General features: G+C 41.6%; 2 protein-coding genes and 1 long non-coding RNA gene across 9 annotated transcripts; 1 reads left to right on the top strand and 2 right to left on the bottom strand.

The window, feature by feature from the left end:
• The first annotated feature begins 195 nt into the window (after positions 1–195).
• LOC120898845 (E3 ubiquitin-protein ligase RNF19B-like) lies at positions 196–24,021 on the top strand. 4 transcript variants are annotated; one of them, XM_040305252.1, is made up of 10 exons: positions 196–705; positions 8,118–8,345; positions 10,984–11,644; positions 11,810–12,479; positions 12,678–12,959; positions 13,036–13,133; positions 21,292–21,457; positions 21,561–21,720; positions 21,791–22,061; positions 22,148–24,021. In XM_040305252.1, exons 3-10 carry the CDS (start codon positions 11,423–11,425, stop codon positions 23,084–23,086), a joined length of 2,808 nt encoding a protein of 935 aa, XP_040161186.1. In that variant the 5' UTR covers positions 196–705; positions 8,118–8,345; positions 10,984–11,422; the 3' UTR covers positions 23,087–24,021. The 4 variants fall into 4 exon arrangements, with proteins under 4 accessions (XP_040161186.1, XP_040161187.1, XP_040161188.1 ...); XM_040305253.1 differs by lacking the exon at positions 8,118–8,345 and having other exon boundaries at positions 196–348; XM_040305254.1 differs by lacking the exon at positions 8,118–8,345 and having other exon boundaries at positions 11,810–12,452.
• On the bottom strand, positions 2,048–4,053 carry LOC120898849. The gene is made up of 2 exons (XR_005738707.1): positions 4,024–4,053; positions 2,048–3,017 (listed from the first exon to the last, which is right to left on the bottom strand). It is a non-coding gene; the product is annotated as an uncharacterized LOC120898849 (long non-coding RNA).
• LOC120898848 lies at positions 14,806–18,387 on the bottom strand. Of its 4 annotated transcripts, none has more exons than XM_040305257.1 (4): positions 18,123–18,387; positions 16,380–16,860; positions 15,968–16,288; positions 14,806–15,879 (listed from the first exon to the last, which is right to left on the bottom strand). In XM_040305257.1, the coding sequence occupies exons 2-4, from the start codon at positions 16,704–16,706 to the stop codon at positions 15,259–15,261; spliced, it is 1,269 nt and encodes a 422-aa protein (XP_040161191.1). In that variant the 5' UTR covers positions 16,707–16,860; positions 18,123–18,387; the 3' UTR covers positions 14,806–15,258. The 4 variants fall into 4 exon arrangements, with proteins under 4 accessions (XP_040161191.1, XP_040161193.1, XP_040161194.1 ...); XM_040305259.1 differs by having other exon boundaries at positions 18,283–18,375; XM_040305260.1 differs by lacking the exon at positions 18,123–18,387 and adding an exon at positions 17,885–18,107.
• Positions 24,022–24,590: the final 569 nt, after the last annotated feature.

The raw sequence follows: 24,590 nt of genomic DNA, 5'->3' as shown, positions 1-24,590 counted from the left end.
AATCTTTGCAGTTGACAAGCAATTTTGATAAAGTTTAATTATTTTTCAACATGTTGTCACCTCCGTGGCCACACACCATGTGTTGTCGTGTGTAAGTTTTCAAGTTGCTTATATAAACAGTTTGACTTGAATAGAATCAAACCTCGGAATATAACCCTCTCAGGCATAAAAAGAAGATTAAAAAGAAGAAAAAGAAGGAGGAGGACGGCAGAATGGAGAAGAAACAGTTGTGCGTTTTTCAATCAGTATCAGCATAAGTAGCAAACGTAGCAAACAAACAAATTTTCACGTCGAGCTCAGTGTGGAATGGAGTGTGTGTGAATGTGTGCGTGATACACCGTGTTGAATGTAGGTGTAGTGTATAATTTACCGTAATTTTCCAACAACCAGCGCGCTGCGACCGAGGTAGCGGCCATCGTCAAACATCATCCCACTTTAGGGAGTTCGTGTCTCCTACAGAAAAAAAACTCCGCAGTGCATCTTCAATAGCTTCAAGCATCTGCCAAGTGAATCGTTGTTTTCAATTGAAAATCGTCAAGTTCTACGTGTGATATTTGTTTCGCTACCATAGCAACAGGCGAGAACGCAAGATTGTGGGATTCATCTTAAGCGAAAAGATGGTTGTGCAAGTTTTTACGCTCCCATATCTGTGAAACACCGAATAACGGCAGCTTGGCCGATGAAACGTATTACGCGAACCCCCTGGTAAGCAGATAGTGGCAGCTCGCCATGGCGTAAGAAAATATGGCGATGTGTTATTGTGTGTCTGTGTGTGTGTTATGTTGGATGAACGATGCGATTTCTTGGACACGCAGCCCCTGGGCCATGAGCTAGAAAGGAGAATCCCTGGATGTTAGAAAGAGAGGCCAAGATGGCAAAGATAGCACAGAAGATGCTATTTATAGTGCAATTCGTGCTTTTGTTAACCGGTAATCTGTAGCACAAGCATCTTGTGCGAATTATTCTCCGAACATCCCAAATATCAGCATGATAAGCAGCTCGGTTGGTTGAACAAGTTCACCTCGATATAGTTGTAATAGGCGGTCGCAGAGGAAAGGACGTGGGTGGGATAGGGAAGGGGAGGGTAGGGGGCGTACGGAGGGTCGTCCGTTTGTTCCTTCTTGCTTCGATGCACCTTTTCCGAACGGTATTGAAGCTGAAAACTGAGTTGGCGTTGCTCCAGCTGTCATCGGTCTGACATTCGTCCGATTCGCTGAGGTTGGCTCCGTTCGTCAGCGCGCAGTCTGTGTCAAGGCGAACGTAATTAAAACGGGGACATGCGGCGAAACCCCTCCAGCGAAGTCATGTTTGAGACACGTCGACGAAATTGAAGAGTTCGATGTGTTTTAAATCTGCTTTGCTTCTCTCTGCTCTCTGCTGACACTGGCAATGGGGTTTTTCTGTTCTTAATTGATCCGTTTGTAGCCATATGTAACGGTAATTGTGCAATTATACAATACCCGCAGGCTACCTGTATTTGCGCGAAATAAAGGTCACTGCGGTGTGGCAGGTGATCCAGAAAGAGTACTTACACACGCACTGATCTCGAGGAGATGTCGAAGCCGTGCTGTGCTCATGTGTCTCTAACGTTGCTTAAAAATAAGTTCTGAGCCAAATTATTGAATAACAAAATTATGAACCCGTACATTTTAACATACACAACACAACACACTCAAAAGAAGCAGTGTAGATCAGCAGCAATGGGTACCCCATTGATAAACAAATGCTCGCATATACTGAGGAAGACAGGATGTAACTAATAATATTCTTGGTGCTCTTTAAATTATCTACTATTTGTAACTAGCCTTGATAATAGGGCAGCTGTTTGACGTGCGACGACGAGAGATAATAGGTTGTTCGTAGGCTCAATATCGTAGCCATTTCCGGCCGCAAATATTACTTGATGCTTCTATTTTGCGTCATACATTTGTACGGCATTTGTAAGTAGTATAAAAATCCATTCAGTAATGTGCTGTAGCACTACTTAATAACAACGAATCACACAGGCTTATTCAAACATACAGCTGCAGTGTAGAATAACGATTGGTTTTGCAGGAACGAATCACTTATCAATTTAATCGTGAAAGCAATGTTAAGATGTTTGAAGTGCAAATGTTATCATCTCAGATGGAATTCCACATTGATTGCATTCGGCACGAGTCGCACATAAAGCTAAGACAAGCTTTGCAACGGATGCAGCTAAACGTTCGTTTCGTCATCGACCGCTGGAAAGATGCTACCAGGCTACCCCGCACTCTTGAAGCATTTTGCCGAGAGCAGTGTGTCTTCTTTGCGTTGATCGTGTTTGCACGTTCCCCTGGTACTGTTCATTTGTAATAATTAATTTATAGGACAATTCGCTACGACAAGACGCTGGTCGCGCGGCTATGGTGTGCACTCTTGCCATCTTGGAAAGTGAGTCCCCGGTCTGCCGTGCTTAAATGTGCGTGATTGCATATTCATTGCTGTTTGTAGCCGCCGGGCCACCAACGTCAAAGTCGCGCAAGGTTGAACCGTTCGAAACCGTTCCTGTGTGGATGGGGCCGTTTTAGCTCGACCGGTTGGAACGAACGGGCGAGGCAGCCAGCTAATTGTGTGACACCACTCTACATGTTTACTTTTACATTCACGTTGAAAATCATTCGCCCTCTCACACATGCAAAGCCGTTCTAAGAACCAGCCAGCTACGTAGACCGACACATCTTGAAGTTGGCTTGTTTTCTAGAGCGGTCCAGCATTCACGACGAGAGCGAACTGAGCGTGACAAGGAAGTTTAAATTGTTTCACTTGGCACAGATATTTCCAATAAGGCAAATTGTCCGTTTTTGGCTTCTATTTGCTCTTGTAGCTGCTTTGCGTCTGTTCGTATCGAACGGCGGCACGCGTACTGCTCCTCGTATCTTTTGTCCAATGCGACATGCTGACGACAAATTTACGCGATCTAGCTCATGGTTCCACGGGCTGCGGAAACGTACGACCTTCGGTGAGGATTCTGTGACAACATTTGCTCTTGGACTCTGTGTGTGAAAGACGACGATGAGATAATGTGTAGCTATTCTGGGTGGATTATTCATTTTTGCTTAATAAACCGATGCAGAATCTCGCACAATAATGGGGTGATGGGGATCGTAGTCGCGATCTTATTAAACGCAAGTGTTTTGGCGGCCGATTTGTCGTTGACGTATGCGTGATAGCGCAGATTCGTGTTGTTGTCAAAGTTTGCCTGATTATGGGTTCTCAGTACACGGTCCAAGTGGTTAGAAAAAGTAAAGTTTTAAAACGATACGCAATCGGTTCGGGGAGGATTGCTCGATGATGCAATGGTCGACTCTCACCTTGTGATAACCTTTAATAACCCGGCACCATATGGAACAGTTTGTTGTTCTGTGAAGTCGAAAATGTCGACAATAGGTGAAAATTGTACATTACAGCTATATTTCTGCTATAAGCTATTGCATAGCTCGTCTTTTCGACGAGGTGTAATGTTTTAACTGGTAAAGTTTTCCACCTCGAAAAATAATCTGTGTAGAAGTAGGGTAACTGTGCCAGTTTTCGGCAGGGTAACTAAAAACGTGTAATAACACAAAAACGGGATAAAAATTGTCTCAACACATATTTTTTTAAATAGAGATGTGCTTATTTGTTATTCATATACGAAGTTTCATATCATTTCCTTGCATATTTTTTCAAAATATCAAACAAAATTTACAGAGTTCAAATTTCTTCTTCAGATTTACTATCAGCCAATAGTTCGGCGGGTTCCGTTATTAAGAGAATTTGACATTTGACACTTGAAATGACAGATGAAATGTTAAATCAGTACAATTTGCTTCAAGAATTGTCCAATGCAGTATAAATTACATTTTTGCTAATAAATTTTAACCCACTGACAAGTGAAAAATATCAGAATATTCTGCACGAATCGTATCAAATGAATGATAAAGTGTATAAAAGTACTAAATTGCATAAAAAATACCTAGAAACCAATTGTATTTTGGTCGTAAACCTCAAAATTCGACTTACGCAGATATTGGAGTTACGCGGATTCCTCGGGAACGCACAAATCGCGTAACTCGGGAACAGATTGTACACGGTAAATGTTGATTTTTGGCAGATCAATGCTGTGGGCTCCTGCCGAAACTTGAAGCAATAACACTTTTGATTTTGCTGAATTATCATTTAAAACTTGATCAGAACACTAAAATGCACAACTACATTTCTTGTATTAAATATCACCAATTTCACTAAACATAATCCAAAAACTTGAGAGAAAAGCCGGTTTGTGAACCAGTCGGAGCCGAACTCTGTATCCATCATACTCTCTTTTCTTCAATGCCTACTTTGATTGTAACGCACATCTAACAGACTGTAAAAATTGCCAGCAAAATGACCAGAATGGGCAACATGAAATTAATAATTTTAGTGCTTTTTAACACCAATCTTAGGAAAGTAAGAGTGTAAAATTGCGTTTTTTTTTCTACCTGTTTTCATTTATTACCACATTAAAACATCGACCCGTATTTGGTGCACAGCCTGCCGAAAATAGGACCAAAAACAGTGTTTGCATGTTCACAAATATCTCTAAAAAATACATTTAAATCGGTACATAAAAAATAGCACAAGATAATCCGATAGTTTATTGTCCAAAATAACGTCTTTGTCGTGAAAAATAATAAAAATTGTACGTGTAGGAGCAGTTTTTGTGAAACTGCTTCACTTACCTGCCCAATACTGGTACAGTTACAATACATATAATTTTATTAGAATACTTTAGATACTGATACTTTCGATAGTTTGTGTGTTTAATACATTTGAAGCGGTATCTAAACATTCCAATTGAAGGCCACATTTTACGCAAAAACGACATTTAGATGCTACTATTAGCTAATCGGTCTAAGTTCATTTCTTGTTTTGATAAGAAAATACTATCTGAAAATGTAAAAATTTCTACAGTTTTCTAACATTGCAGATTTGTTACACCTGCTCGAACGTCAGACGCGATAAACAACGTTTAAATTTAATTTTGGAGCGGTATTTCTGTTATACAACAGTGAATATTTTTTAGCCACTAAAAAATATTATCCATCCCTATCGAGTAGTAACGTAACGATAATAAAAAACGATTAAAATGTAAAATTTAGTGAACAGTGCTCAAAGATGACCCCGTATGTCATCGCTCGTACTCCGCGGTAATGGTATATGAATGAATGCCAGAAACGAAAAAAGAAACCACCAAACCTCTACCTCTGAGGTATATTCATACGCCAGTGAAGTGTAGTAGTAAGAGCAAAGGGGTTGCCTCGTCATCGCTTTCATTGAAGTGAGTCAAAGCCTTCTCATCCGCTGCCTTGATCGACCTTCAACTATCTGGCCAGTCGCGAACAATCGTAAACAACGTACGCATGCACTGTGCAGTTTATACTCTATCGATATGCATCGCATTGTTAGAGCATGATGAACTATATGCCGGCCAGCATGAAGCGCGTCCCGCATCCATTTCGATTAGCATCTGGCTGGATTTTTTCGAGTTGTTGCAATCTTTATGGTAAGCGAGGAGGAAGCGGAAAAAGAAGCCCCCGGAAAATAGAATCGGTCAAGGGCACACGACAGTGCTATGCAAAGCAAAACCATGATGGGCTTGTAACAAAAATACACCATTCGTGCCTATGCTACTTTGTTATCAGAAGCACGCTGAGTTGAGATGTAAATCGGTCGTCCACATTTATTCCTGAAATTGATTGCCTATGATCTGGGTGCGGAGAATCGTTCGTAGCTGGTAACTGAAAACCGGATGGACGGATAACCCGATATTAGTGCAAATATTTTAAGAACATTTTGTACACCCTGATATATTGAGGAAAAAATTATAAGCTAAGCTTCACCGTACCGAATGCAAGTTGTGCAATTAAGCGGCTTTTGTTGTAACTTCTCGCTTTTACTTACCATGACAGATCGTGGAAATGAAGCGACACAATCGCTACCATGGTTTCCAACATCAGTGTGCTGTGCTGTGCTCCCTTCCTACTCTACCGTACTGTTCGTCTAGTTGGTGCCGTAATCGCAAATGTTATGCTTAGTTTTCCTTGGCTTTTAAAGCTTGCCCAAGAGAAATGCTTTGCTTATGTTCCTGTGCGACCCGTGCATAAGTCTTTTTGTTCATCATTCTTCAACCAACGGGCCGAGCGGTTCGATTTCTTTTTGCTTTGTTTTCGATGGCGGTGCACGGTTGAAGGTATTTTGATTTCATCTGTGCAAATGTTTAGCGCAAACTGATACTTAACGCGTCGTATCGACGTAATCAGTTAGCGATGTGGCTGTAGTGTGCATCGATGGTGGAGTAGTAGAGGCTGCTCGACTGCGCCTGCTTTGTGCGGGAATGACGTCAAAATGTGGCTCAGTGGGTTAAAACATGCCACACAGTTAACCCGTTTGTCTGCCATGTTATCAAATCTGTCGTCGGGCCAAACCGGTGCTAGCTATAGCAACTCCAGAATTCAAAGCACTCAATCTGATGTTACTAATAACCTTGATAATAGTTTTTTTATTTCAAAACACTGCGCTTGAAGATATGATTAATTTTTGAGTGAATTTATTAAAGGAATCGGCTTTTGGCAAGGTGTAAAAATAGCATCAGCTAAGTAAAGCGTATTATTGACATTAAGTAAAATGTCCGTGTTTGTGGTAACAAAACGTCTAAACTCGACTATCTTACATTAAAAATCTATGTATCGACCAAACGATACGATACAGCGAACAAAATGCATAATGGAAAGTTTGGCTATTGATCAACCATATTTCATTGGCCGTGGTCACTAAAGATAAAGCATGCAGTACGAAACACTTGTAAGCCACCTCGTATTGACCGCCGAACTCTCGGGAATGCATGGAAGCGAGATAAAATATCCTCCAAACCAAACCGTTCAACCAGTCTGTGGGGACTGGCGACGAGAGACGAGTAAATGATGCAATCTGTTGTTGTTGTTGTGAGGCTTATGTTGTTGTTTTAGCCATTGTTCTTCTACAAATGATAATGATGGTGTTTGCTGTCGGAGCTGTGTTGCTCATTACGTACAATTTGGAGCTTCAAAAGCTTTGACAATGAACGAGAGAGCGAATGAAGGAAGGGGAGACCATTTCATCCTATTGACAAACCTCTAGGACAACAAGATAACTTAGGCAGGTTTGTTTGTTTTTCCTATGCATGATTCATGTATGATAAAAATGACGCTAGCTTGCAGACAGCTCTAGTCGAACAAACTGAAAAGAAACTGTTGCAAAGCAATGTAAACGTGTTTGAATAAAAAGTAAAAGGAAGCTTCCGATTCAAGGCTTTCGAATATTACCAAACATTCCATATTCCATTCCATGCTTATCAAACCATCGCCTAGTCCACGGATCTGTGCTGACTATTTGTTACTTTAGTAACAAATATTGATATTTTTAAACATTCTTCTTGAATTTCCGAAATTTTTCAGTTCTCTTTGCACATTAATCGCATGTGAGATTAAAGTTTTCCAAGTATTGTCTAACAGTTGCACATCGCATCAAATCTGTTGCCAAGCGCCAAAACTGCCGCTACTGAATTACTGCGAGCTGTTGATATTTCGTCCTCCTATACTACGGCGATGTCTCCGATGATCCTCATGCGTTATATGACGCATATGATGATGATGGTGATGATGATGCGCCTTAATGCTCTGCGTGCTGCCACGCGTAACATTGATTACGACGTCGCAAGGCACAAAGTGAATCATGTCGGGGTCTAAGACAGACTAGCGTCGTCGATGTTGGCCCAATTTCCTCAATTATCTGCAATCAATTTGCTTTGATTATAACAGTAATCGGCCACCGCTGGAAGTAACGTATAAGCATACAGTGTCGCCTGTTTCGGGATGTGTGTTTTCTTCAATTTTTTATAAAACGGTTGTAACTAAACATATGCTGATTGTTGAAAAAAATACTTCGCCCTAGCCATGGGTTAGTTGTGCGATTTGTCCGTCAATCGAAACGAGCATCCAATTTAGTCAAGCACACGTGTGCGGTCAGCACTTTGGCCAGTGATGCACGAAGATGATGGAAAATTGTTTGATTGGTAGAAAATTATATATTATTTTCAGCAAAAACTACGCATCAAGGTTAGATGCGATCTTCGTGCAAAACGTTTCTTTGAAGTGCCAGCATAACTATCTCGAGACACCAGATTCAATCACTTTCTCCACTATCGTCGCCTGGCTGCAAATAGTAAAAGGAAGCCAGTCGCCAAAGAAGGGTGGACCGGCCTTTAGTAGCCGGTCTTGGTCAAATGTAATGCTCATTGTCGTTACGATCGAATAGGCAAAATGATGGTGAGTCGAATGGTTTCCTTTACTTTCAATTTTTTTTCCTCTATGAATTCGGCGCAAAAACCGAAGTCCGTCACTGACTGGTGATGCCTTTGAACTAGTGTGCACAAACCGGTTTTGCACCAGACTTGACATCACTTGCGAATAACGTTTGTAACGTTTTCATTTATCATCTAGCGGTACAACATTGTGCTATGCAAACAGAGGAGGTTCATAAGCCTAGCGGATAGCTTGGGCTCTGATGCTCATACATATTCGATTTCGTCGCGGTTAATTAAAGTATATTAAAATGTACTTGATGGCGAAAATAGACAACAAACAAGTGGGCTGGAATCATCGGAGATTTGTTTTCAAATAGCTTTGGTCTTTATTTCTGCAGGAACTGCAGCAATTGACGATCATCGTATACACACTAACGTTTTGGCCGATAACGCCAATCTTTAGTATAGGACTATTCCTTATGTCATCATAATACTATCTTATTATTCGACCTTCGACCTTCGAACAACGAATGTGAGTTTTCGGCAAACATATGTTTTTACATATTAGAAATACGAAATACATGTTTTTGTGATTCAATAATATGCTCCAGCGTTTTATAGTTAAAAGTGCATTACTATCTATTGATGGAGAAGGGACCAGTTTATTTAATTAATAGTATATTTATGTTCATACCAGTTAAACCGCTCTTGCCGCGGTATAAACAACTCAACACTACACCAAAACTCTCACTACTCGCCCAGATCGAAGAGAAATCTCGCTAAGCAAAATGGGAAGGGAATGCGCTGCGACTGCAGCGCAACACCCCGTCGTATTCCATAAACAAACGCGTGGCGCTGAACAGAGATATGCGATGGTGTTGGTGATGGTGTGACTCAACCCATGGCCACGCGCACCGACACCGTGATGTCGCTGGGCTGTTGAACGCTGTGTTTTTGTCGTTGAACGCTTATTCATGATGGAGCGGAAGAGAAGAAGTGCACGTATATGCACGTATACGACGGCAAGGGGTGCGAAGAGTCTCAAAGCATCGGTGGTGGTATACCTTACACCATCGTGTATGCTCGGTCCAGCGACGGAATCGGTGGCTTGCCGTCAATTAGTCCCTCGCGTTTGACGATTGGTCGCGAAATGTTTTGCAAGGAGAGAGGGAGAGAGAGATCGTTCGCTGAGAATCTTCTGGCACCCACATTGTAAATTGTCCTCGTTCCACACCCTCGCAAACGCATACATAGGCGCACCTGCGCTTGCCACAGCCTTGATTAACCTTCATTCGTTATGCCATAATAGAACAGCAACGGACAATCTACGCGATGAAGTCGGATCGCCAGCAAGAGCGCGATCGTTGTGCACAAATACAGTAGCTTGAAGCACAGCACAGCGAAGGCAGGTAGTAGTAGTATATCGGCATATCTATTTCTCTATAAAAACAGCATCCCAAGCAACGCCTAACCTCAAGCAAGAGCAAATGTGTGGAATGTTAGTACAAGACGGGATTTATCTGCATAGATTATGCGTACACTATTTACAGTACGATCGAAAGAACCCGGTACCCTCGCTTTGCGCATATTGCCCTTTGCCTTTAGTGACATTTAAAAGCAAATTCAAGTTCAAGTGCTCTCACCTTCTAATTCTTTCCTTCCTCACACATTCTTTGTTGCCCTGCTTCTGGGGGGTAGAAACGATGGCCCGATGGTACACCACGATGTGGTGTTTACTACTGTTCGTAAGTTCGCTAGTCGTGTGCTTCATTATCGAATTCGGTGGTCATTTGTACGTCAGTGCAAGCAGCAGCGTCGTTTGGACAATGACCGCCCATTCGTGTCATGGATTGATTGATTGACCAATTGATTAAAGCACGAGCCAGCCATATACATCAAGTTTGGTTTCTTGTTTCATTCTCTTTGTTTTCCAAGGTCTGATGACGACTAATTGAACCGTGTAAATATGATCCTTTGATTTAATTTGCAATAACAAAAAAAAGTATTGACTCTATCTAAAAGTACGCTTTTGCACCGAACAAACCGGGCGGATGTCTCTTACATCCTTATTGTATGAAATATCAGCTTTGCCTGAATCAATCTATGGAAGTCAGCAAAAATCAATGTTTTCGTAGTGTAGCAGAAGTTGTTTTTATTTAAAGAGAATTTATTGTTTTGTGTGAACTTTTGTGTATATCGAGAGAAGAATGAATAAGCAGACTTTGATGAAGAATGATTATTGAATCATACCGTTGATGATTCATCAGGGCAGGGTGTATCCGTTTTCTGTGGATGGTGTAATTCGATCATGCAATCTCAGGTTGGATTCTCACCCCTTCCTCAGTAGCAGAAGTGCTTCTCAGATAACTTTGCAAAGGGTATCCGTTGAGGCCAGCATGAAGATCCTTTTTTGATCATTAATTATAATAAGATTTGAATTTTTTATCGTCATACTCAAAATTCAAAGAATAAATCAACAAATTACTAATAAAATTTATAATTAATGTTCATGTCTGGGTCAATAATTCTTATTCTAACTGTTTATCTTGTCGTTGTTGAAATTATCTACGTTTCTAGGTGTAATAGATTACCATTGTAAATTTATAATACTATATGAAGCAGTGTACATTCTAAAATGCGTGTTTTTTGTTTCTTTTCAGATTAGCTCAATCAATTTAAAGATACCTGTGTCGGTGTAATGAGACGGCTTCTTTATTGCAGAACAATTACAGAAAATCTTACCAGCGATAAGATTCAGCAACCGTTTTACGCATGATAGTGCACGATAAACCAATCCATATAAGTCAATAAGTGACGTGAAGACGTGAATCTGGCTTAAATTTGAATGGTCATTGGCTGCTCTGATAAACGTGATTAGTTCTAGTTTCTTACTAGTTAATCGCGTGTTTGAGACTGGAAAATTCGTAGAATATATTATTATTTACAAAACTAAGGGTCAAACAACAAATGCATTAATCATTTCCTATGCATTGCTGCATACAAGTGATTGTAGTAAAATTGAATTAGAACTGTGGACATGTACATTTGAGTGTACGTTTACATTTTGTGTGTATAGTGGGTGTGTATAGATGCGACAAAATGCGCGGCACAAGTCGAAACACCTTCAACTTGAACTTCCCTCTCCGGCGTTTATTGCTGCAAAGTGCACGAGCTGCACGCGGTAGCCCTCCGCTCGGCCAGAGACTATGTGACGCGGAAAAAGGGGGCAGCAATAGTGGAGGCAGTGGTGGACATGGAAGTGGCACGAATGGGGGCGGAAAGCATGATAAGACTGGATCTACAGGCCACAGCAGTAATAAGGTGAGTGGAGTGCATCGTATTTGTTTTGCTCTACTTATGGTTTAATCATCCAGAAGGTGTTCGATAAGATAGCTGTGTCGCGTGTATTAGTGTATCTCTAGCAGTGTATCCAGCACATTGTTACAAAATGTTATAAAATAACTGCTATTTCTTTTGTTATTGCAGCACAATTCCGATGCATCTTCACAGCATTCAGCAAAATCGCCGGGAAATCTGGAGCGCGGAACGGGCAACTCGAAACTTACCCCAAGCAGTCACAAATCATCACATAGCTTGCACAGTAAGGGAGGCAGTTCTACTACAACAGGTGGTGCCGGAACAAATGCATCCGCTAATGCCGGAAAAGTGCCGGACGAGTGTCCGTTGTGCTATGATGTGTTACCGTCAAGCGACGAGTACTATGCGCTACTGAATTGCAAGCACTACGCATGTAGGGCGTGCCTGGAAAACTATCTTATGATCCAGATTTCCGAATCGCGCACGGATATCAGTTGCCCTCAATGCTCCGACTCGATGCATCCGACCGACATACAGACGCTGCTTAAGGCGTTCCCAACGGCCATCACGAAGTATGAGGATTTTATGGTTCGGCGGGTGCTATTGTCCGATCCGGATTCTCGCTGGTGTCCTGGGCCAGACTGTACTTATGCTGTTATCGCTACCGGATGTGCCTCCTGTCCGAGAATATGTTGTCAGCGGCCAGGATGCGACGTTCAATTTTGCTATCACTGCAAAGCGGAATGGCATCCAGATCAAACCTGCGATGCAGCTCGAGCTTCCCGACAAAGTCCAACACGCGCCCTGTCCGGTAGTATTAGAAAAAATTCACAACATAGTAAGATTTCTCAACTTGGCTTCTCTGCTGTTTTCCCTAGACTTATACACTGTTTAGTTGTTTGTAGTTCTATTTGTAGTTTCTTTGTTTCATTCTTATGTTTCTTCAGTTCCAATTTGTTTTGTTTTGTCAATGCCAATAGTTGATCTATTCTCACGTATTGTTTGTTTAATTTATATACGTTTTTTCAATTTGCAGAAGATGAAATTAAACCCTGCCCACGATGCCAGGTACTCATCGTTAAGATGGACGATGGTTCTTGTAATCACATGGTGTGCGCTATCTGTGGATCTGAGTTTTGCTGGCTGTGCATGAAAGAAATTAGCGATCTTCACTATCTGAGCCCATCGGGATGTACGTTTTGGGGAAAGAAACCATGGTCGCGAAAAAAGAAGCTACTTTGGCAGCTGGGCACTCTGGTAGGCGCTCCTCTAGGGATCGCCTTGGTGGCAGGTATTGCCGTCCCTGCAATGATTATCGGTAAGCAAATCATGTACAAAATAAGGTATTTTTTCTGAACATTTTTAACAACCGGGAATCGTTCAAATATTTTTAGGTATTCCTGTGTGGGTAGGACGAAAGATTCATACTCGCTACAAGTCAGCTGGCAAGCACAAACGCAATTTAGCCGTTCTGGGAGGAGTAACAGCATCGGTAAGTGGGCACATATTTTTTCTTTCTTTGTAAAAGTACAATACAAAAGGGCAAACAGAAGTAGCGTGAAAATTAACATTAAATTAAAAAATTTTAGTTATAGATTATTTTTTAAATGTTTAAATATTTGAACTTCTGACTTGTCTTAGATCCATTAACATTTCATAATGAACAATCAGTAATTTCTAATTATACAAAAACGCATATGGTGTTATAATGGCTCGCAGTCTTGGTTCGCTGCAATATTCTCCGAGGTATTACGCGAGGTCACATTAGGTGAAATATACAGCGAAATGAACTATTTGACAGACGAAATATCTGACTGATATAGCATCACAGCAACCAGCTGATGTGCAAAGCAAACAAATAACGTGCACAAAATCGTAATTAAATCTATTAAATAACTTCAATATCGAGTACTTCGTCAAATTTCAGTCAACAGTTCATAATTTCTTCCAATTAGGGAATGTTCTGCTTAAGAAGATATTCTTTTTAAGTGAATTTCGAAAGCGGATGTTGTGTCTCCCCCAACCCTTTAGCTGTACCTGTCAGATATTTCACCTGTCAAATAGTTCATTTCGCTGTATATTTCACCTCATGTAGTAGCCGCGCGGTAACGCTATCTTTGGTGTACAACGTTTCATTTCTTCTTGTGAATGGCCTGAACAAGTCTTTGAGTTCTTGACCAACCTGTGCAACATGTTTATGACATTACCAGTAAAAGATGTATGTTTATTTATTTAAATTTACATTATTACGGCTTTGATCGTATTTTCCAAAAGAATGTATGTTAAAAAAACGATTTTGATCAACAACACCTTGGGTACCAAGCAAAAGACCAAATTGATAGCAGCAGCAACTACGAAACTAACAAATTCCGACCTACGAAATAGTGTATGTCAAATAAGGCGAGGTAAGATTTACCTAGCCAACAATATGGCTGTCGAGGACGCTTACTTCAATAAATTGAAGCTATACACTTATTCAGCACCTCAAAACACCTGTAGACACAATGGAATCCAGTGAATATGTAGAACATTGTTTTGTTTTCACATATTGAGATCAGTCCAACTCTTCGTCTGGCGTCCATCCAACCCCTTCTGTGTTTGAAAATAGAATGAGATCCTATAGAGCAGATATGTTCTGAGGGTTCTGTATGCGACCCGCGACGCTATGAAGTTATGATTAATTCAGTCTATATTTGAAAATAGAACATCAATATTAGTCGTATATAATCCGGCCTTCGAATGGATTTTTGGGTTAACAAGTGGCCCACCGAACAAATGAGTTTGACACATCTGCTATAGAGGTTTCACGAATCAGCTACTGTGCTGTTGCAGTATACTCTCTGGGCAGTGGTGGGCTAGTCTTGTTGTTGCTGACGTGTATTGATTCTAAATAGAATAGAAAGGATAAACTAAAGAACATAAGGCCTTTAAAATACTTCGTTTGTTTAGCGCTGAGTATCATTCATTAACTAAGGTGAAGATTCTATCAGATACCATACGGAGTAGTGCCACGCATTCTTCTTTTGGATACACATTTTATTGACCGAAAGCTGCCTTTACCGTCTTCGAAATTGAATTGAATTGATTTGAAATTGAAAAAAAATGAATCGAATACGCGGTGCTGTGATATTATAACTATAATTATTAAACAGTATTGTTTTGTTGTCAACACTTTATTTAAACATTGTAATTGCTTTAGCAGATGTTTTTTTATTAAAAGCTTTTTTTCTCGGTATCATGAATATGTACTTACACATACTAATCTACCAACCCTGCAGTAAAATTTAAATAGCAGTACGCTTAAGTGCATGTGTCGAGTTGATTTCTACTCGACTTGTGTGATGTCTCTGTATTCCAGCAGAATGTTTAAAATTATACACATAGGCCAGTCTCGAATGGCCACATAACATATTTGCTAATCGACCGCTAGTAACTTCATTTTCAGGAATAAATTGATCATTCTTCGAGTGTAGCAACGTGTCTTTCATTTGAAGAAGAGTGCGCAATTGACCTAAAACATGTATGTTCGCATTTGCGGCCATAAACTTCTTTGGATGAATGGATAAACGGTGAATAATAAAAGATCAATCAACAAGACATGCTGTGTGATGTGAGTTTTAAACATAGCCTTCGAGACTCAGAATGCCTTCTTCGTAAAAGTCTCGCAAAACATCCAGCAGCCGCTGCTCCGCTGCCGCGTTACCAATTGCAATATCTACCGATCCAATGCATAATAGTAACGCTAGTAGTAATGATTGCCGATACTCGCACTCCATCTTGTTGCGACTGTATCCGAGATCCGCCTCAATATCGACGTCCATTTTAAGGCAGTAGGACTTGAGAGCCCCATAGTAGAGGTCAAGGAGTCGGGACGTGTGCTGACGTCGAGTGTTGGACGGAATGGACGAAATCAGCAGCAAGGCAAGATCGTTCGTTGGACGGCTATATGTAACCATTTGCCAGTCTAGAATAGTGCAACTGTCGGTACGTTCTTCGTCCGGTTCACTGCGGAACAGCAAATTGTTGCACCAAAAGTCCGTATGTGTAATCAGTCCCATCGGCTCGATTGGCTGCAGAAGCGTTTCAATCAGAAATTTCGTTTTTGGACGAATTTTGCTCAGCGCTTTTAGTTCATTTTCAAACCCAGGTTTGTGCTCAAGAAATTTGGTTAGTTGAGGCATTCCTTGTTCGACTAATTGTTGGTAGCTCTCCGTTGCCCGTGTCGTTTGAAAGAGAAACTGAAATACACACATGAAAAGGCTCTTACTAAACACTCGTCATGTGGAGTAATTTTGCTTATCAGTACATTATGCTACGTCTACCTACCGGATACTTCTCGTTCAGATCTACTTTCTTTTTTATCTTAAGCCCAAGGGAGAGCGCGTGTATTGTAACGATGGCACGTATGGCTCCTTCCGTTTGACCAAGAGTAAGTCCGGTCGTAAAATTAGCTCCCTTGTAACCGAGGGACCGCATGTCCTCCAGTACTAGTATGCTCTCCGTAGAGTCTGGACTGCTAGGCGAAGTCGTAGTGTTACTGCCGATGGGTGCATACTGAGTGTAGAAACAGGTTGGCACTGATATCACCATACTGCCGACACCCTTTGGGATATACTGCTCTTGAAATGCCAGAAGATCTGGAAGAATCTGTATAAAAAATAACGAAAGCATGCATTATCATCATATGCCGATCCTCTAGGGTTACACTCACTGAAGCTCTATCTCAAGCTGTACGTACACTGGTATAAAATTTGATTTCCCTAAGGTCGAACTGTGCCTCCGTCACGAAGTACCGACTGAATGGATCCTGCGGAAGCAGCTTTATCACAATGTCCAAGGATTGACTAACGCCTGGTTCGATATCTTTTTCAAATTCATAGACCACGGATACGGATAGAATGTCGCTTAAATTATTTACCCCATCCTGGCAGCCCTGTTTCACTTTAAAGTCGGTAATTTTTATCCCAGACCGCACCTCGTGATGCTTCTTAAGCACTTCTATCAACCAGTCCTCCGTGATCGGCCAACTGTCCGAGCATGTAGAATCTTCCTCCGTATCCGACATGGTTTTTTTTTGTGGTTTCTAGTTGATTATAAAGGGTTCTTTTTTTATCGATGATATTTTTATAGCGATGAGCTCCCCTAATGTTTTGCAACGGTGCAATAGTCAGCTCAGTATGCTCAATCAACTCTGTCCGTAAAGGGGAGGTCACGATTGGCTGCAAACAAAAAGATGAAAAGAAGGTTAGTCTAATTATAAACTGTATATTTTTGCAAAAGCATAAAACCCCTTGACGGATATTGGAACAAAGGTGACTAAAATAGCTCATTTGTGCGCTTTAAACTGGTTACTTGAATGCCGTGATCCAAGCATCGTGGTTCCGTTTTATGTGCTATTCAGTTCGATTAAGATTTATATGAACGAAGTATGATTTACGGCTTGTAGTACACTCACACCAGACATGCCTTTGTTTGCAATATATTTTAGATTGTTGTTCTCACATAATGAACTCAATTTCATCTTTAAAAGAAGCAGTATAATTTTTCGAAATCAGTATATCCTTTTATATGATGGTACTCTTCCAACCGACAGGACTCGATTGCCCAGGATTTTCTAGGTCAAGGACAAAGGAATTCAAATGAAGACCAGAACGAGAGAAACTGTACTCTCCTTGTCTGGTGTAAAAATACGGCTCTCGTTTATGTGTTCACCAACACAACACAACACATTATCATTCTTTGTTGGATTGCATTAATTGGCGGTGTCAAAATCATGTTTGCATTAGTTGTTAACTATAAACGTAATGTAATGAGGTTTTTTGCCTTCACTCTCGCTGATTCTTTAGTTCTAAAATCTCTCTTCCAGTGCAAACACCCAAGCAAATCAATACTACACTGTTAGAGCACTTAAGTAAATCCCCAATTTTAGTAATTAAACTATACTCTATTTTTCTCAACCACATAGTGACAAACGTAACGTATTTTACCACTTTAAACGGTACTTCAATAATACGAACCTAACTTCAGCGATACGGAAACACATTACTTATACATAATTTACACATAATCGTGCAAAGTCCGTTTATGAATACTCCATTACAGTATGATATAGAACCGGGTAAATGTTGTCACGAGCTATGTTGAACACATTTTCAAAATTTAAATACGTATTTGGTAAACTGACTGAGAGTGAAAAGGAGAATCGTACGAGGGCGAAACTTTTCTGCAGGCAAGGTGACACACCTTGCTTTGTTAATCGTTCTGCATGTACTGTGTTTGGCTAGCAGTCGGTGATGACGATGGTGGTGATGATGATAAGCAGGAGGGTGCACGAGCATTGGAAATAAGGGCACTTTTCGCTGGACGGAAATGTTGAATCATTTCACTTCAATTTGTGTATTTCTAAAAGTATGTGGTAAACGTTCTTCTACCCTTAAGTCCACAGATCGCCGATACTTATAATCAAAGTTTAACTCCTTACCACCACCACAGCACAGCGTACAATGAAACACGATCGAAAATTGTTGTGTATCCGATGTAAAACATTAACCGACCAGTTCCACGGCCCCGATAATAGTAACCAATTGATTGTTACGGCAGACTAGAATTCTTGCTATTGCAGGCAAAAAAATCATTATTACTTGTACGCCATCGGCCGTCTTTCAGTCTTGAAAATAAAACGTCGAAACGTGAGCACCGATAAGCACACCCGAACGTGACGAATCTTCCATGCTAACTGGCCAGTCTGGTATGCCGATCTGGCCTGCGAAGCAATACATTTACAACATTCATATATATATACATGTATATATTGTGTGGAGGGCTCGCCCCGTATAAAACATAGGCAGCAAGCAACGTTCTGAGCAAAGCTGGGAAACTGAACTCTCTTATGGCACTGGTTATGCTTCGTCGGATATGCCGTTCGGTTATGCTGGAATAAGAGAGCAAGTAATGCCGTACCCAAAATGGGAGCTTGATGCTGGTCTACGGTTCGGAGTGATCCAGATGGCGGGAGAGTTTCCCCAATCCCGAAACATAGAAAATTAGCTGTGGTTCACTCTCTCTCTCTCTCCCTCATTTTTCCACTAGGAGAAAATTCGCTCATTCTTGTTGGCAGTGTTGCAATTGTCGGCATCCGCGCCCCATATGTGCGAGCCATCATCGTGTCATGGATGCATCCATGAAGCAACAAAATGTGTGCAGCACTAAAAATAAGCACCGGAACAGAAACACCCAGACAGCAGCAGCCTATAGTTGGGTAGGGTGCGTGCGTGTAGGGCCCAGAAAATGTCTATGAGCGAACTGAGCAAGTGTTGTTCGCATACGGTCATTTCTACGATGACACACCTTCCTTGCACAGTAGGTGGTAAAGGAGCAGTTTGCGGTGGCGAGGTTGTTTGACCCTAAATTCTGTACGTACACAACTCAAATCAGTGAATCATCGGATGCTTTGGATCTTTATGCTTCATTATGCGCGGTTTAGTCGTGTCTAAGCTGTTAATAATGTTTGAAAAATGCATCTAATAAATGCATAAATGGTTAAAAATTAGAAATTTTCAACCGTTTTGCACATATTGTATCGAATCCAATGTTACCAGCACTATTCTACCCGATTCGTTTGGAACTGATCCAGATTAAATATCGAATACTTAAGTGTCACTTAAACAACAAAAAAAGTCATTGCTGGCAATTGAAGTATATTCTTTGTGCATCTTGGCTTCCACGAGCTCTTCCGTAATTTCATGGTGGAAATATGTAATAAAATCGATCAACAAATATGTAGGTTGGTCATATAATGAGTTTTCCGTTGCTATGTGGAGGTTGTGGTTCAATGACTGTTAACCCATCTCCTGTGCTCTCCTACACGCCTTTTTCACTGTTCATTTCTAAACTGCATGCATGTTTAGCTCTCTGGGTGCTATCGGCAGCTTGCTTGTTGTTGGCTGTGTGACGTATTTGGATCGCCAAAACCATTGCGATTAGTGTTAAAGGCGTATGAACGAGACGGAGGGGAACGACAGCTAATTCGATTTATTGGGGTTAGTTTGTGAATCTAGTTACATACATATAGCAGCAGCAGCCTCAGCAGCGGTCGTGATTGATGTTGTCGGTATGCGCAAAAGAACAAGTTGACTCTACGTATGGTTAGCAATGATAGCGGAACGTTGTTTTCGATACTGCTTTTTTCAGTTCTCAATGGACGGGCAGGTGTAGCCTAAAACGAGGTACACGGTTTTGATTGTTGGCTTCTATGTTGTTCGTTTAAGGTGGTGCGGAAATTATTTCCTGTTCTTTCTTTTGCCTCCGTGGCGTTTGTGGTGGCCCCTAATGTGACATACCTCGCCTGGAAGGTGAATGAAACTCATTTGCTCGACGATGAATAATGAATGAACCCCACCGCACAACGAACGTCATCGTTTGGATGGGTTTTGGTTCCAATAGGTTGTGTTTTTTTTACTCAATGTTGATAAACTTTGATTCATACGATGTTCAGTTTCATCAAATGCAGTAATATTTTTCGGGCTAAAATTATAAAAATCAGTAATGTGAAATATTGCGCTCTTTGTAACAAATTCATGCTTGATGTTAACGGCTTAGAAAAATGTCAAATCGATCTGTATCATAGTTTAGAATTAAATATAATATATTCTCCATCTTTTGCAACCCAAAAGTGCCGGATTTTGATTCCAGTGTGTTTGCTTTCATTCGACCCTACGAATGTGTTCAAGCAGAGAGGGGCATCTGTTGAATAATTTAGCGAATCGCTCAGTTTGACGTTTTGCTGTGTTAGAATATGTTCTTTTTCCCATCTGCTATGAGCGAGTGCCTTCGGGCGATGGGAAAAAACGTTCCCATGATCATCGGCATGGCGTCGTCGCAGTTCTACTTGAACGCTAAGTAACGATTAAGCTAGTCAACAGTCAACTACTCACAATACCACACTGTTCTAGCCTGTTGTGTACATCTTACTGGCGGCTATTTGTTGTGGTTTGCTATATCCTGGTGAACTTTCCCTTTGCCATCTTCTTCTCTCCGTGCTTCCCGGGATAGACAAGAAAACCTTTAACTTTTACCAATGACGAGTAGCACTCATAATGACGACGAGCTCACCGCCGCTTCAGCCAGTGGCTAGCAATGCTACAGCAGAAGACCGAGGTTGCTTAACATGTCCTTCCTAAATATAGCCCAAACTCCTGCCCTTTCCTCGCAAGCAATGCCATTGCTAAACATAATTCCCTCATACAGCCAATACGGTGACGTCAGAGACGAAGGGAGACGAATGACCTACATTGCGAAAATTGGAAAAGCTTTCAAGCAAAAGCAAGGGGATGTTTGTTGGAGCTTTTGCGCCCCATACACCTACACAAAGACATTGTGGTCGTTGGGTTTGGGCATTTATGGAACTTTAATTCACGTAAAGTTAGTTGTTGTGTACCGACTATTGCATTCTTTTTATCGAAAAAAAAGAAGTCTACTGCATTCACCAGCATCAGATTGTAACATTTTAAAGCTTCTACGGAATAGATATGCTCTGGCGGCTGGAGTGGATTATCCTTACTGAACCAGTATACCAGAATAGTTGTCTGTATTATCGTATTCTATATTGAATAATCGTTCTATGTATTGTTTGATTTTCTTCCTTCCCACAGGTAATTGTTTCGCCTGTCCTTGCCGGTTTGGCAGTTGCCATCGGGGTGCCAATATTGTTGTTTTACGTGTACGGTGTTGTGCCTGTCTCACTCTGTCGGGCAGGTTGTGGCGAAGGAACGAAATTTGAATTTGACGAAGAAGAAGACAACGGTTCCCGAAACCATGGTAAGGCCGTGCGTACGGAATTTTCAACTCACTGACGGTGATGGAGTGTAAACATTAGTTGATCATAATTAACTTATTTTGTCATTTTTTTGGTCCGTTCCAGACGCTGCTAGTGTGGATGCGGTTTCACGCATCGGAGCTACCAGTATTGGAGAGGTAAGCTTAAGCGTGGCTAGCGGAAGCCATCTCGGCGTGTCCAGCCAACACTCTGCGTATGGTGTAGCGAACCCGTCAACCACGGCGCTTGCAGGCAGCATTACAGGGTAAAACGCATTCGCACTGAGTATATGTTGAGCTGGTTGTTAACGTGTTTTTGGGCCCTTTTTCCCCCAGGCATCGTTTGGAAGTGCAGGCTGATGTGAGCACCTCGGAAACGGCCTCGGCGGTGACGTGCGTAAGTGAAAAGTCGGGTAATACGCTGAACGATACCGCCTCTACCAAGGCACTGGCCGGTTCGATACTGAGCTACAAGCAGCAAGCAGAGTCGAGTGCTTTCAGCGAAGACGGTGCTTCGGAGCGGGTGCGCTTCGACAATACTGTGTCGTTCGTTATTGACAGTAAGAAAGATTCCTGTGATTTCTTGTACAGCATCCCATCGGATCAGGTAAATAACAATAGTGTGATAAGATAGTATGGTAGATGTCGTACATGCAGCGGAAAAAATACATTGTCTGTCCTTTTTTTTTGCAGGACACGGCGGCAGATAAAGCCAGCTTGGGTAGCGGACGATCATTCCGCAGCTCTGAGCGTTCGTTCCGTGATGACTTCGATTCTACCAGTGTGTCTTCAGCGCACAAGCGCATCAATTTCGGCAAACTGATTCCGAAGCTCAACTCCAGCCAGCATCGTAATCTGTCGGTGGATAGTGCAACCGGATCGTACAACATCCCAGAGAACGTCAGTCTGGAGCAGGAGCTAGAGCAAGAGGAGACGACGGCGGCTCAGCAGCATACCGCTTCATCGAACTCTTCCGCCGCCACTGTAGCGCTTTCGCGCAACGCAACACAAACGCAGATGTCGCACTCTTCCGGACTGTCCGCACATCAACAGCAAAGCACACAGTCCGGTTCGCTGAATCCGTCGCCCGAGTTTACGGTGCGACATACAAGCTTCGTTGCAAACCCATCTTCAAAGCTAGCGATCGCTTCCAGCAGCAATAGCAGCAGCAGCAGCAGCAGCAGTTGTTCGTCTAATGAGGCAATCAACAGAGCTATGCTGATCGAAAAGCCCGCCCTATCAACTTACAGTGATAGTGTCTGTTCCTCCGGTCGAGATGCCGAGGCAGCTCAGAATCAAAGGAACGAATCGAAACCACTGGATTCGCCCCCTTTGTCTGCAAGCTCTTTGAGTGATAGTTCTAGCCACGAGCAGCCAGCAGCAGCAGCAGCATCAGCGCCTCCGAAATCGCGCACTCACATTTTGCGCAATTTGTTCTTCTCGCTTCCCAACAGCACGGAATCGAACGCGCCGACGGAGGCTACGGTAGAATGCGGACAAGTGACTGTCACGGGTACACGTGCGAAGACCGCTTCCGCCCCATTAACTTCTCCCCTATTTCCATCGTCCCCTTCCACATCTTCCGCTCCGTCGACGACGCTCACAGGGCCTTCCGCGAGCACGCAATCATGAACCGGCCTCCATGCGTTTGCGATGGCCAATTGTTGATTGTTCCACGGACGGACAATCAGATTGCCATATCGCGCAAGCGATAACAAATGTTGTGGAGTTATTATGCATTTTAACTTCCAGGGGCCATTCTTTTCTAATAAGCATTTTTGCTATGAGGTTAGCGTATGGTTAGTTTTCGTTGAATGAGAAAGAGATTCTGTAAGAACCTTTTGTTCCGAGTACTATAACTACTGCCCCCCTCGAGCGTCCATAAATATATTTAAACAAAAAAACAAGCAAGAAAACGCATAAAAACGATAACACAAGACTGTAATACGCCAGGAGGAAAACGCATGCAAGATTGTTTTACGTGGGCCACACACCTCCTGTGAGTCCACCCCAAAATTGCTCGTAGATCCTTCGACGAGGCTTCATGCGTGAACAAAAAAAAGTAAACATAATTCATAATATTAATAAGCACTAGACAACGAGAGCGCGGATCTATTATTATGCCAAAATCAGGAGAGCGTGTTAGTTTGTTTGTTTGTTCGTTTATTTTTCTCCACTACTACAACAACCCGAGGAGAGAGAATGAGAGACAATAGAAGCGATGAGTGTTCCGGGAGATAGATTTTTTTGTTAGATAAGACACTATTAGGTAGACAGATATGGTAGCAAGAAATTAGTGTCGTTGGAGAATAGGAAATTAAAGAATCACAACGTTCATGCTATTTAAGATAGAGGTTGAATTGGAGAGAAAAAGCAGAAGAAATCTTTACCCGCGGTAGACTAATCTTCGTTGTTTTGTTTTTTTTTTACCTAATGGGTTCGACAGTAATATTTTTTTCTACTGAAATTATGTCCATATAGTTCAGGAAATGATGGTTCGTTTAAAACGTCTTTGCGGGTAAGCATGTGAAACGGCAACGCATGAAATATAGAAATTAATAATCCCATTCCCTTGCTGTTTTCAATTGAGAATTATGTACCATTGTTTCGACAAAACAAAACCCTCCAATAATACACAAAATCAATCTTAAACACGTTCATTCTATGGGAAATGTTTGGATATCAATACAGTCCCTCACACTCTCCCTCGTTGGCTGTTTGCACTTCGTCGTCATCTGGTATGTTTTAGAATGTTGTGGTTGTAGTATAGGTGTATCAAAAGTAAGTTAGGTTTTTTTTCGTCACACGTTTAGAATATATACGTGTCATTGCTTTAACATTTGCACAAGTTGATTAGCAGCAAGCAGCAACCCCATGGCAATCGAAGTAGATAAAAAAAATTCAATTGCCCTGCAACAAATTCGACCCTTATCAGCTAAGCAAGGGAGGTGGGACTTACGGCGTAAAGCCCTACCGGTAGCGTGTGAACGTGTGTGCGCAAGCTACGCGAATGACGCATGTGTGTTGATTCTTTCCGCTGGTAAAAACAAAAATATTTTATACACATTAACAATTTCAATTTTATATCTTTTTTATTTCAATTTTTACAGCATTTTAATTTCTATCAGAGTAAAAA

This window comes from Anopheles arabiensis, chromosome 2 (genome assembly GCF_016920715.1).
Source record: "Anopheles arabiensis isolate DONGOLA chromosome 2, AaraD3, whole genome shotgun sequence".
NCBI lineage: Eukaryota > Metazoa > Arthropoda > Insecta > Diptera > Culicidae > Anopheles > Anopheles arabiensis.
The sequence above is the reverse complement of the archived record's forward strand: the minus strand, read 5'-3'. Positions and strand labels throughout refer to the sequence as shown.

Excerpts from the sequence above, each read along its gene's own strand:
- LOC120898845 (XM_040305253.1), top strand. The coding sequence starts at position 11,423 with ATGCGCGGCACAAGTCGAAACACCTTCAACTTGAACTTCCCTCTCCGG. Across the intron at positions 12,960-13,035 it reads CGTCCCTGCAATGATTATCG|GTATTCCTGTGTGGGTAGGA; the intron begins GTAAGCAAATCA and ends AAATATTTTTAG. Across the intron at positions 22,062-22,147 it reads ACAGCATCCCATCGGATCAG|GACACGGCGGCAGATAAAGC; the intron begins GTAAATAACAAT and ends TTTTTTTTGCAG.
- LOC120898848 (XM_040305257.1), bottom strand. The coding sequence starts at position 16,706 with ATGTCGGATACGGAGGAAGATTCTACATGCTCGGACAGTTGGCCGATC. Across the intron at positions 16,289-16,379 it reads AAATCAAATTTTATACCAGT|ATTCTTCCAGATCTTCTGGC; the intron begins GTACGTACAGCT and ends TTTTTTATACAG. Across the intron at positions 15,880-15,967 it reads ATCTGAACGAGAAGTATCCG|TTTCTCTTTCAAACGACACG; the intron begins GTAGGTAGACGT and ends TGTGTATTTCAG.